The 14,259-nt window shown below is 41.6% G+C and overlaps 1 protein-coding gene across 1 annotated transcript in view; it reads right to left on the bottom strand.

Moving 5' to 3' along the window:
* Positions 1-2,775: 2,775 nt before the first annotated feature.
* Positions 2,776-14,259, bottom strand: part of BSG (basigin (Ok blood group)) — a 35,970-nt gene continuing 24,486 nt past the window's right edge. The window contains exons 5-9 of the mRNA XM_040322064.1: positions 13,157-13,293; positions 8,193-8,469; positions 7,816-7,840; positions 4,782-4,843; positions 2,776-3,323 (exon numbers count right to left, since the gene is read on the bottom strand). Of these exons, the coding sequence (XP_040177998.1) occupies positions 4,789-4,843; positions 7,816-7,840; positions 8,193-8,469; positions 13,157-13,293 (494 nt within the window). The 3' untranslated portion in view covers positions 2,776-3,323; positions 4,782-4,788. The remainder of the gene's footprint in view (positions 3,324-4,781; positions 4,844-7,815; positions 7,841-8,192; positions 8,470-13,156; positions 13,294-14,259) is intronic.

Below are 14,259 nucleotides of genomic sequence, written 5' to 3'. Positions count from 1 at the left end.
CCCTTAACCTGGTCCATTACGCACATACCAGAGGAATTAAGGGCCTTCTCCTGTCAACTGACGCGGAGAAGGCCTTTGATCGTGTTGCCTGGGATTATCTGTTCGCTACCTGCGGACATATTGGGCTAGGAGCACACATGACGTGGATAACAGCCTTGTACCAAAATCCACAGGCGCGGCTTAAAATTAATGGTTTCCTCTCAGAAGCGGTAGACAATGGCACGAGACAGGGCTGTTCTCTCTCCTTTTTTTTGTTTATTCTGTCTCTAGAACCCTTTATTTGCTTTATCAATGCTAACCCTGACATGCAAGGTTTCCAGATAGGTCAACGCACCTATAAAATAGCGGCATATGCCGACAACCTTCTGTTCTTCTTGGCACAGCCACATATCTCAATACCAAATCTAACTCAGGCTGGGTTCACACTACTTTCATCCTACTTTGCTCTGTGTTCAATGTTTCCCTATGAGAGCGTCTTGTAGCGTCCTACACAAGTCGGTCCGACTTTGAAAATGCTCCCTGTACTACTTTTGGTCCTACATTGATCCTACTTCAGGCCCATTGAATATCATTGAAGTCGGACCAAAGTAGTATCCTGTTCATGAAAGTAGGATGGATGTAGGACCAATGTAGGATAAATGTAGGACCAATGTAGCAGAGCAAAGTAGGATGAAAGTAGCGTAGTAGTGTGAACCCAGCCTAAAGCCTTCAAGCTCTTTGGTTACATATCAAATATGAAAATAAAACTACGCCAAGTCAGAAGCCCCCAATCTTACATTGCCTCCTGGTCATTTAGCAAAAACGCGTTCCTCTTGCTTGTTCAAATGGGTAACCTCATCCATTACATACCTAGGAATTAAACTTACGGGCAATGTAGGGGATATTTACAATGTAAACTTCCCTCCTTTGCTAAACGACATACAATCGGATCTTAATGGCTGGACGTCTAGACCCTTCTCCTGGTTCGGCAGAGCTGCCATACTGAAGATTGTAATACTACCTAGAATCTTGTACCACTTTCATACGCATCTTTATCTGGAGGGGGCTAAAAACTCATATAAAGCTTGACACTCTTGCAAAACTTGAGGGGGGGGGGGGAATAGGTCTTCCTGACTTTAAACTATATCACTATGGGAAACATTTGGCCAGAATCCTGGATTGGAATTGCCACAGGGAACAGAAGGATTGGGTCACCCTAGAGGAGGCCTCCTCATTACACGAGATTCCTTCCATGGATTCCTTGGAACAAATTACCACAAAGTTTACAGCAACACCCACTGGTAGGGGCTACATTAAAAGCATTTCATGTGATGGTGAGCCACCTTAAAGTGTCCTCATCCCCTGGCCCACTTACACCCATCGTAGGCAATACAGATTTTCTGCCCAGGATAGATTAACACTTATCTTCTCCCACTGACCAAGAGGTGCCCCCTTTTAATGACACACTGTGTTGACGCTAGTTATTTAAAACCCTTTGAGTCTTTGAAACGGAATCCGAGTTCTCAGATGCATTTCTCATTTTGGACTTCCCGCCAGCTGCATAATTATGTACATACTTCCACAGCTAAAAGTCAGTTACTTAGACCCACCACTCCTTTTGAAGAGGTCTGCCTTTCTGGTGCTCCGGTTTCCAAATCTACCTTCCTCATGTACTCCTGGCTTCAAGGAGGCAGAGGTGGGGAGGCTTCTGGAGCACGAGCACAGTGGGGAAAAAGCACTTAAAATAAACTTTACTGATGAACAGTGGAAGCATGCCTCAATTTTCGCACATAAATGTTCTATTGGTACGAGATTGCAAGAAATGTCCTATAAACTAACGCACTGGTATGCTACACCTGACAAAATCAAACAGTGGTACCCATTGTCCTCTGGCTTCTGCTGGAGATGTGAGCAAGCCCGGGGCACCATTGTTCATATTTGGTGGGATTGTCCCCTTTTGGGACATGGTGTGCAAACTGATTAAAACCATCACGGATACTGCAATCCCTCACACCTGCTTGTTGCCTACTGCATATAGCAGACTGCTCTAAGCGACGTTATAAAAATTGGTTGACTAGGCATCTGCTGAATGCAGTGAAAATTCTGATTCCCAGGCTTTGGAAATCAAAGGATATTCCTTCCATTTCTGAATGGTTTCGCTCCAAAGGGAACATCCACCAACGGTTGCCATTGCTAGGGATTTATCAGAAAAATTTAATCAGTTGTGCTCACCCTGGGTGTTATTCCGGTACTTTGATCAGTACTCACAATTAGATAATGGACAAAGCTGTCATTTTAATTTAGGTCACTATTTTTTTTACATCTCTGGAGGGTTAGACTATGGTCTGTATACTCATTACTGTAGACTGTTGATGTTCATTCTTTATTGGGCTTTGATATCCGCCCCTTTACGTCTTATTAGATGATTCAGATATTTGATCCTCTCACTGAAGGCTACTCTACGCCTCCTCCCCCGCTATGCATTTGTATAGATTGTTTTGTTTTCTCTTCTATATAAAAATGGTCTTTCCTGGAGTATATAAGAATTATGTTCAATGTGTGTTAATTTGCTGTATTCAAGCATCTTCTTGAATTTTGTACTCAATTTTGATTTTTCCCCTCAATAAAAAAAAAAAAACAACTTATTGTTAAATAAAAAAAAAAAAAAAAAAAAAAAAAAAAAAAGATACAGGGAGGATGAGATTTCCAAAATGCCTTGGAACTGCAAAGATTTGACAGTACATGCATGCAAATCTACAGAGGTCTTGCATGCAAGTAATCGGAAAACTGCACAAATAAAAGAGGGACATTTTTATTGGTGTTTCTTTGCAGACACAAATTTACAATCCAGTGTCAACTTCTTATAACAAAATTAGTCAGATTGTGTGAGAAAAAAAATTAAAATAAATCAAATGTTTCCTACTCTGCAAACTCAAACAGGAAAAAAAAAAAAAGTATACAAGTGTTGCATGCACATCGCATGCTGTCTGTAATAGTTTGTAACACATACAAAATATTTAGAATTAGTAAATCATATAGGTCACAGAGGGGGAAAAGTGTGGCATTGACACAGCTGAACCCATTTAAATTTTTGTGCACCAGAAGCCTTTAGCAACTATTCACACCAGTATCTAGAAGTAGCCCCTGTCAGCAGAACTAGAACCACATGTACATAAAGTCCAGCAGTATAGCTAATGGCTAGAAGCCAATGTCTTCCAGGCATTACACAAGATACATAACACAAGAGGAATTGTCAATTATATTTGAAAGGTCATGGGACAGGGAATCCAATGAACTCTTGAGTGCAAAACTCCGGAGCTTGTTCTAGGAGTAGTAGTCTTCACCTGAAAGGCAAAACAAAAAATAATAGGATTCAGTTGCCAAGTTAGAAATTAGACAAAAAAAAAAAAAAAGGTAAAAGATCAAGAGAAACAGCTTTGTCCTTTTAGGTTTATAAGCTGAAGCTATTCTGCAAAACCACAGCATAAGAGAATGTGGTGCCTATAAGGGAGAGGAAGACCAGTAGCCTAAAAAAAAAAAAAAAAAAAAAAAAAAAAAGCAAGAGTCCAAGATTAAGTCCGAATGCAAGTCTGGATATAGGTGGATGGCTGCCGGCTTGTTGGCAGCCTTACTGCTCTTGGTATTTATGGGCCCATAAATGGCAAGAGCAAAATGCCCCCCACACGGCCCAATTAAGGAACATGCATGCCCTGAAAGTGCACCAGCTAATCAAATTTAAAAACACTAAAGTCAATACTTATAAAAATAATTCAGTAGGATGTCAAAACAGTCACTGTAGACTGGAAAGCAGAATCCAAAATGTTATGCTTTGAGGTCTTCTAAAAGAGGCAAAACTAAGAAAACTTACACAACCTCCAATTAAAGGGGTTGTAAAGGTTCGTTTATTTTTTAAATAGATTCCTTTAAGCTAGTGCATTTTTGGTTCACTTACCTTTTCCTTCAATTTCCCTGCTAAATGTTTGTCTGAATTTCTCACTTCCTCCTCAGTAAGCTTTTCTAGCTGACTAACCCCCAGCCAGAACGGCTCGGATGACGGGGGCAAGCTTACTGAGGAACAGGAAGTGAGAAATTCAGAAAAAAAAAAAAAAAAAAAAAAAAACACATTTAGAAGGGAATAAAAAAAAAAAAAGAAAAAAAAAAGTGAACCAGCGCAATGCACTAGCTTAAAGAAACATTTAAAAAAAACACACACACACACACACACACACACACACCACAACCCCTTTAACTATGTACATCCATTTTCAGGGAGTGTTAGTAGAAGAGGGGGGGGGGGGGGCGACAACACACTACTGTCTGTGGACAGGTTGGCTCAGACTTGCTACAGAAGAGGCAAATAAAATTCAGGCACATTCATTAGTAAACTTGGGGCCCATGCAGGTCTCAACTAAAGTCCTAGGATTTCAGAATAAATTGCCCACCAACCAAATTTTTGACCTGGCCAACCAACTCTCTCATTGGGTATTGCTGTCAAGAATGCATCGCCTTCTACCACTTGGACGAGCAAGAACAAAATGGAAGGAAAAAAAGAAGGGGGAGGAAAAAAAAAAAAAAAAAAAAAAAAAAGTAGGGATAGCTAAACACTACTCAAAATTCAGCATGTATAACCTGCTTATGATTATCAATGTAGAGGGCTCAAAGTACTGTCAGTGCATAATTCATCAACTGTTCCTGCTTTCCAACAAACACCCCAGGCTTAGAATTTGAGAGGTCAAATGAGCAGAATCTAAAAAACACACACACAATATTTTACATGTACTTAATGAGCAAGTTCGCCTTACCTGCATCTTAGCTAGAGTTCCTCTGTCGCACAGTGTCATTATTTGCACCAGCATTGCTTTTCCTACAAAAAGTCAGGGGAAAAAAAATATAATATATAAAAAATAGTTACGAAGGAGGGTTGGATGTTATTTTCCAACTATAAGCAAGCGTTTCTTTATCCTAAACAGAATATACAAAGTCTTACTAGAACCATTTGCCCAACAAGCATCACCTCAACTTCATAAAATAGATTTCCCGGATAACATTCAAAGCTCACCAATGGCAGACTAACTTTCAAAACTCTGAATAGTTGTCTTTATAGACCGAATAAAATTCAGTTTTTCTGCAGATTTATTGTATGACAAGCTTTACAATGAACATATGTTTTTCACAAGTTATTCCCACTGTGCCCTAAACTTCAAGGCTGTTTTGGAGTGGGAAAGCAACCACCATATATGGGTACCAATAATAAGAGCATACTAAAAATAAATGGTTATTAGGCAAAACGGAAAACTGTTGGATTTTCTCATCTCTTGAAGGGCTATTCAGATATGCAAGAGAAAATTCAAAATGACTTTTAGTATTGATAGAGTAGAGATGGATTAGAATGCTTCTCTTTTAGAGCCCTTTCACACTGCCAGCACCTGAAAAACGCTGTAAAGAGCTGCTTTACCGTGTTTTTCTAGCACTTTTATCCCCCGCTAGTGGCCAAATAAAGTGTTAAAAGCACTGCTGTCAAGGCGCTTCCCATTTCAATGGGTGCTTTGGGAGTGGTGTATTCACCGCTGCAAAGAAGCTGCTTGCAGGACTTTAGACGCTCTGCCAGTGCAGCGCGCCTCAGTGTGAAAGCACTTAAGCCTTCACATTGGGATTGTAGATGAGGCTTCTTTCAGACACTTTTTTAGCGTGAAAGCGCCTGAAAAACGCCCCAGTGTGAAAGGGGTCTTATTGCCATCTATGCCCGTTTAGGAGAGTCATCCTCTATTCTGTTTAAAGACCCCTGATGTCTCACCTGTAGAGCCACTTGGATCATTTCTACTACTTTGTTTGGCTTCAAATTTTGCTACTAGGATCATGGCTACGGCTGTATGGAAGCAAGTGTAACAGGGGCATGTGCAAACAATCTGGTGGCAAAAAGCAGCTTGTCAGATTTACACACTCCGACCTCCGCCTTGTAATTTTCATCTGCACAAGATGTACATTGATCATGTTGTGTCAGTTGTTGCTTTGTACACAGCCTATAGTAAAGCCGGCTACAGATTGTTCGAATCTTGCACAGTTCAGCAGGTCCAAGCCGAGATTCAAACCATCCATGGGCAGGCTGACTAAATTGTTGATCCACTGAGACTGCAGTACAACCAGTATGCTGGATTTCTAGCATGAGATAGTCAGCTTAAGCTGCTAGCAATTGTGTTCTCCCAGCAGGGATGGCTACCCGCGCCAGGAGAACACCGCCTCCACCCAACACGAAAGTCAAATCATTTATGGCTTGTTTAAGTCTTTACATTCCTGTGTCAGATGTTTGTTTAACCACTTAAGCCCCGGACCAATATGCAGCCTAAAGACCCAAGGTGTTTTTACAGTTCGGGACTGCGTCGCTTTAACAGACAATTGCGCGGTCGTGCGACGTGGCTCCCAAACAAAATTGGCGTCCTTTTTTCCCCACAAATAGAGCTTTCTTTTGGTGGTATTTGATCACATCTGCGGTTTTTAGTTTTTGCGCTATAAACAAAAATAGAGCGACAATTTTGAAAAAAAAGCAATATTTTTTACTTTTTGCTGTAATAAATATCCCCCAAAAACATATATAAAAACATTTTTTTTCCTCAGTTTAGGCCGATACGTATTCTTCTACCTATTTTTAGTAAAAAAAAAAATCGCAATAAGCGTTTATCGATTGGTTTGCGCAAAATTTATAGTGTTTACAAAATAGGGGATAGTTTTATTGCATTTTTATTTTTTATTTTTTTTTTACTACTAATGGCGGCGATCAGCAATTTTTTTCGTGACTGCGACATTATGGCGGACACTTCGGACAATTTTGACACATTTTTGGGACCATTGTCATTTTCACAGCAAAAAATGCATTTAAATTGCATTCTTTATTGTGAAAATGACAGTTGCAGTTTGGGAGTTAACCACAGGTGGCGCTGTAGGAGTTAGGGTGCACCTAGTATGTGTTTACAACTGTTTGGGGGTGTGGCTGTAGGAATGACGTCATCGATCGTGTCTTCCCTATAAAGGGAATGACGCGATCGATGCGCCGCCATAGTGAAGGACGGGGAAGCCGTGTTTACACACGGCTCTCCTCGTTCTTCAGCTCCGGGGAGCGATCGCGACGGAGCGGCTATAAACAAATAGCCGCGCCGTGGTCCCGGATCGCTCCCCGAGCGGACCCGACCTCCGCATGTAGCGGGGGGGGTCCCGATCGGACCCCCCACCCGCTAATAGGCGAGGACGTACGTGTACGCCCATGTGCCTGTACGTGCCATATTGTGGACGTATATGTACATGCGGGGGTCGGGAACTGGTTAAACATGGCGCATACTAGACAACACCGCACAGGTTGATGCATGACCTCTGCAGTTTGAGGACGTAGTTAACACAATTGGAAAGTTTACAAAGCCTTTAAAAGTAGTGTGCTGGGGTCAGTATAAAAGGGTTATCGTTTTGACACTTAAAACCTTTGCCATCTTTTAGGATACTTTAAAGTCCAACACTGGGAACTTAAAGTGGTTATAAAAAAAGTTTTACCTTATGGATCGCTCTCCCCAGCCACCACCTTATGCTTACCCAAGCCCCATCTTAATCCAGCGCTGAGCAGCATCACTGCCCTCTCCCTCAATACTTCAGATACACGAGCAGGAGTCATTTCAAATCACTGTCAATCACAGCCAATAAGCAGGGAGTGGGGACAAGCCACACTATATAAATGGGCACATATGGGAGCAAGCCGCTTACTATGGGGCACTCAGAAAGCAAGTAGAAAAGGTAAAAAAAAAAAAAAAAAAAGCTACAAGCATTTAACCCAATCAGTGAAATCTTAGTACTTACAGAGGTGCAGATCCACCATCTTCATCTATGAAAGGAAAGAAAAAAATATTTGATTAAAAGCCTGGATAAGACAGCAGTAGGCACCATGGTAACTGGTTCAATAGAGCAGAGCAGATGTTCTAAACCAAGCAAAGCAGGAAAGGCTCAAGCTCCATCTTACCAAAAGAATTCACATGTCCAGAAGCTCAAAAAGAGAAACAATGAGTTCACTACAGTGATACACAGAAAGACTAGTAGGACTAGTAGGAACTTAAGTACCAATTCGACTATGAGAAGAAAAAAAAAATCTATATCTCCAATAAAAATTTACATACCATGGACACTATTCCGGCGAAATAGTATTTTATTATTAGGAATTTATATTAATATAGTCTTACCTTCAGGCACATCATCTGGCTTTCTCCTCTTTTCATAGATAAAGATGATTGTTACTAGGATCAGAACTTCAGCTACGATGCCAAGAAATGGCCAGAGGGCAGCAAGACGACTGCGCACATGCAGAGAGATGGTGGCCCCAGTGGTGCCATGTATATTTGATCCATTGCAAATGTATTGACGTTCATCTCTTTCAATTTCCAGCTGGTTAATACGTAGCTCTGTCTTATTTCCAGTGGACTTTATGTAATAACGGTCCTCACTCCCGTTCACTATGGACTGTAGAGCAAAAAAGAAAAAAATAATCACTTGAACTCAATCGTGTCATCTTTTCAAGTGAACATACTTTCAAAAGTGAAAATGCAAAAGCTAAATATATGCACACATGTATGCACTTTAACCATTGTATCCCAATTTCTTAAACAATACTGAACAGAAAGAATTGAGTTACCTTTTACACTAAATTTGACCCTTTCTAGGTCAAATGCAACGTGGCAATTCCCTACCAAGAACTTTAGATATTTCCCAGTAAATCTTCTGACAGAACATTCCCCCATTCTCAATATCCAAACTTCACCATGCATTACTCATGCACAAGTCACACAAAGCAGGATTCCAAAAATGTCTTCTTACTGAAGTCCAGGGTTCCTGTTACTTTAAATACCAAGTGATTCTGCAGCATCATATGCTACATACAGTACACAGCAGTTTGGCAGCAGTACAGACAACTTCCCGTCTGCTGCCGAATAAAAACCTGGTTCACTGTTAACCATTTATACGCTTCCTAGGCAGAGAGGCGGGTGCAGGTTACAATTTGCACCTCCTCCCGAGGATGCTTTATATTCATTGATAATACAAGTCTTCCCCTTAATGGCTGAGAAACTCTCAATCGGCATCTGTTTTTATACAGCAGCAAAAGTCTCCTATACTGTTGCAGAGCACAGCACCACATATAGTAGGTACAGTATAATACAGCACTCCCAATGGTCAAATAACTTTATATTGGAAAATAGTTTTGCCCAAGAGACCCTGAAGTGGCAGGAATCTTAGACATTCAATAGAAAAGAGCATTAAGAGACAGTGGTATGATTGCTAGCTGCAATAACCCCAGTATTTTTTCTTTACTTTGGTTAATTCTGATAAAAGTGGTCACGTGGGTGGATTTGCAATATAATTACTTTTAGAGTGGTGGGAGATGCATCCCTGGGCTTACCTGGCCCGTTGGTGAAACACACAGGAATGAACCAAAACGGTCGTTAGCTGGGTATGGAGACAAGTAGGTTAGGTTAAGATGACCGCCACATCTTTGCCCTTGGAGCACCTGATGGCGCTTGACGTCACTTCCGGTTACTGGGCCATAATACACCCCCAAAGAGAACCTGTGTATTTTAAGGGACGTTTGCTTTTTCAGGCCCACAGCACAGGCCTAATTTGCCATAACGGCCCCTATGTATGTCCTCCCGTACATGAGCTGCCTGCATGCATCTGAGGGGCACGCTCTGATCAGCAAGTCCACAAGACTCAGCTGATCTGAGCAAGGGGCTGATCCTGACCCCTTACCACTTGATCAGCTGATCGCGGGAAGTAAACGGAGCTGGCAATCTGCTATTTTTATCTCACGCTGATAGTGCGAGAAGTAAAAACAAAACCCGACTGTGATGCAATTGCCTATATATGCTTCAGTTTAATTCTCCCTGCTAATTTAATGCTGTGGGTTAGAGGTAACAGGTTTTCATGTGTGCCTCATCTCTCTGTGTAACAGACTGTTCATATGTTAAATAAGGCTAGCTTTTGAAAGGCCTTTAATTGTGATAACACTGTCTAAAAACTATTGATGCTCAGAGGTGTTAATAGGTGTCAAGCTGCATGCAGGGACGAAACGTCTGCCTAGGAAACTCAAGTGTGTGAAGGTGGTTTGTTGTTATGCTGTTTAAGGAATGTGCAGTGATTAGACATAATTATCGGTCGGTGCCGACCTGTCTAGAATGTTTTAGTAATTAGCCTTAGTGTGTGATTAGGGGGGGGTGGAGATCTCATTGTTGTTTTAATGTCTTGGACTGTATAAATAGCTAAGAAAACCATTAAAGGGTGTTCCAGCAGCAAGCTTGGCATGTGTGGCTTATTGGGCGACTCCAGGAATATTCCCCCCTTGTGGAATATTGGGTGATTATCTTTATGGGAAGAAGGGAGGACTTTGACGGGGATATCATTCTAATACCGTCACAGACATTCATTTGGGTTCAGCGTAGCATGACCGCGCAATGGTCATTCAAAAGTTCAACAGCGCTGAAAGCTGTGAAGTGGCCCGGAAGGAAAGTGTTTTAACACATCCCACCCCTCCGTGCGCAGAAGCAAACACATACGTGAGCATATGTAAACTGGTGTAGAAACACACGAGGCATCGCCGCAAATGTTAGAGCAAAAATTGTAGCGCAAGACCTCCAACTCTTATCAGGCAATCGGTAAACATTTTTAAAGTGTATATCATTTGAGCGCTGCACTATTTAAAGTGTCAGTCCATACGCCTGTTGCCTTTACCATCTGGTAAGCAGATTAGCACGGTTGTGTGGCGTGTTCTGTCTATGTTCACACTGAAGCTGTGGTGGAGGTCTATCAGCTTTATCAACTTTCCCCTGCATTGATTTATACTTGGACACTTTATATCATTTGAGTGCTGCACTATTTACATGTGTTTGCTGAATCCACAGACTGTGCTAGCTGCTTTTTCATATAATACATTAGTTCACTTTTAGTTAGCGCAGATATTTGTTCACATTGTTTACATATATTTTTCAAGTGTCGCCTATGGAGATTTTTTAAATAGTAATTTGTTGCCATTTCATGACCGTGCACAATTTAAAAAGTATGACATGTTAGGCATCTATTTACGCGACGCAACATCTTTCACATGAAAAATAAAACATTTAAAAAATTGCAACCACTATTCTCTAGGGCAGGGGTAGGCAACATCATCCCTCCAGCTTTGGTGAAACTACAAGTCCCATAAGACATTGCAAGGCCCCAATAACCACAGGTATGAGGGGATTTGCATTTTCACCACAGCTGGAGTGCCATGGTTGCCTACCCCTTCTCTAGGGTCTCTGCACAGAAAATTATATCTTTATAGAATGTATTTATAGATTATATTTGGGGGCTCAAATTTTTCTAGCACAAAATACTGATTTAAACAAAGTGCCACAAAAGACCTGGTTGGCAAGTGGTCAACATAGCCAGCAATGGTTCAAACTAAATAGGTAGAATTATTGGGAGGTTTTAGGAGATAAAAGGGACCACCACTTTTGTCTGTCACAAATGAGCAACTACTCCCTACAGCCAAATCAAGTTACCAGTACATTATAAAAATTACACTGGCTAAATATTTAGCAATTTGCATACTTTGCTAAAAATATGCAGCTTTGCCTCCATCTGAACAAACATTGGCACAGTTAAGTGCAGATGACCCATTTTATAATAAAATGGAAAAGCTCACAGTACCAAAAGTTTAATGAGCTCATTTTGCTGCAGTGTTTGGGCTGCTATGTGCCAGATAACAGGCAGCAAAGCTTCCCTAAATATCCATTCAGCCAGTTGGATTTCTGCCAGGAGGCAGAGCAGTTATGCAGAAGTAAAAAAGGCATACAGATGCAAGTTTCCTCTAAAAAGTCCAGTCCATGGGAGGGTACACGGTGTGTATACATTCTGAATTATGCACAGCTGGTGAATATACTTGTACAAAACAAAGGCTGAAGTCTAGGTTCACACTGCTGCAGCATTGAAATTGTGCAAGTTCAGCTAAACTCACATGATTTCATACCCACACATCATGCCAACTTCGGGGGCAATTTCTGAGACATTCGTGCGGGTTCCTGCACAGAGGTCTATTGAAATTGTCGCCAAAAGTAGTCGCCAAAAGTAGTACAGAAGCTACTTTTGGCAATGGGTAGGCACTGCAAAGTCGAGAGCGCACCAATTCGAACATGCCATTGCCAGGAATAGTGGCCCATTTGGCATGCGATTTGACATGTCAAATTGCATCAATGGGAACCTAGGCAAAAAGGGGGGGGGGGAAACGTTCTCCTCCGGTTTGCTCATTACTAGTAGGGTTGTCCCGATACAAATACTAGTATTGGTACCGATACCCGACTTTCCCGGTGTCCCCCCTCCATGTCCCTGCCTTCTGCCCTCCCCCTCCGTGCCCCTGCCATTCTGCCTGTGCCGCCCTGCTCCACCCCCCTCCGTGCCGCCCTGCTCCACCAGGAAGTGTCCAGAACAGAGAATGATTACAGCAACATCAGAGCAAAAACGAACAATGAGGACATGAAACCAGGACTGCAGTAAGGAATTTTTTCTTTTTAGCTAAATAGCTTCCTTTACTTTAGTGACCCTTTAATCACTGAAAACATGCAGTTGACGAAAATATTTTAGGAGACTAAATTAACACTGGTGATCAGAGTAGAAGCTCTATAGATTACCTTGTTTTTAGTTATGACTTGGTTCATACATTTTTTTTGTTCACATCAACGCAGTACAAGTTTGAGGAAGGGTCCTTTGCAATTTTGTGGTACATAGATTTGAATGGAAACTCCATGCGTTTGATACAATTTGTGCACGTTTGTGTCCAAAAACAAAAGCAGAGTGCCCCTTTTACACAAGATCCACAGGTGATAAAAGCACAAAGAAAGCCCTCTCCTGCCCAGATCAGACGACATTTCCAGGAGGCAGGTGGGTATCTGACATACTGTATAATACAGAGCCAAGCGCAGTCCAGGACCAAAATTCAAGGAATAGACAGCCCCCCAGCGCCGCCTCCCCCTTGGAAACTTTCACATTGTCAGTTTAGGGGGGGGCAGGCAAACTTCTCCTGCGTGTTAGGAGCGGCTGAAGTGATGCATGCAGATTGCAGAGGAGAGCTCCCAGAATACACACACGGAAAAAACCCACAACTGATGGTTAACCAAATTCATACCTTAATGCCATCTTCTGCAACCACTGACCACATCCAGTCTTCTACGTGTGGGAAGGTGTTACTTTTGCAGGTCAGAACTCCAGTGTCCCCTTCATTGCCATGTTCTGTTTTCTTGTAAGCCGTAACATGAGGGGCAACTGAAAGGAAGATGCGTTTTACAGGCATGAACATTTTTTCCTACACTGTAAAAAACAGCAACAACCTGCCAAAACTTAAAGCGTTTTTTACTCAAATACTTCATATTCCTGATATGTGCCTGCTGTACCATATACGAGAAAGTATCCTTGTCTTGGTATCTTTTCCTTTATGTGAAATCCCTGGTGTTCCTGCTAGTACCTTTGCGATTATATATAACAAACACACAAAGCAGGAGAGCACATAGTGGTCAGTTCTCTAGCTAGGCTGGGAACATGTATTCTCCAATCAGACCTGTCCTGGCACACATTTCCCATAGGCGCCAATGTGTCCATAAAGTGAGGTATGCCTGCAGTATTGAATATAAGCATTGCATCTCATTTGTTGCACCAGAAAGATTCAGGGCAGGCAAAGCAAACTTTTGTACAATTGCACACCCTATAGATCTGTACATGCCCATGTGCAAGATGGGTAAAGTATCAGCCACCATAAGCAATAAAGTCCAGGAAGTTTATTAAAAAAGCCCAAAGACTATTCAACAAAGGCTAAAGTAGTAGTTGCAAAATCAAAACATTAGCCTACTTAAAGTGACCAACCACACCCCAAGCAAGGTCAAAGATAAAAGTTAGTGTGCACAACTTGCAGCTTGTGCAATATTATTTAAATACTTTATTGGTTCTGAGCAGCCACCTGACTGCAAGCAGGACTCCTACATGCCCAAACTGACAATTACCCATTGTCAACATTCAAGTGTTGAGTATCAGAAAAGTAAATGTTCTGGCAACTGAAAGCCGAATGGCAGATGTAGGTCCTAATACTATAAAGTCAAGAGCTAAACATTTAGTGTAGCTGTAGAGGCCTTGTACAGCCTGGGGCAGGAATTCAGCCAACTCCAGTGGGGAAAAAAATAAAATCTGCAAAATATCACAAGCGCCTACAGTAGTATTACCACTTTAGACTACATTTAG

The sequence above is a fragment of the Rana temporaria genome, chromosome 1, assembly GCF_905171775.1.
Source record: "Rana temporaria chromosome 1, aRanTem1.1, whole genome shotgun sequence".
Taxonomy (NCBI): domain Eukaryota; kingdom Metazoa; phylum Chordata; class Amphibia; order Anura; family Ranidae; genus Rana; species Rana temporaria.
This window is presented reverse-complemented; position numbering and strand designations above follow the sequence as displayed.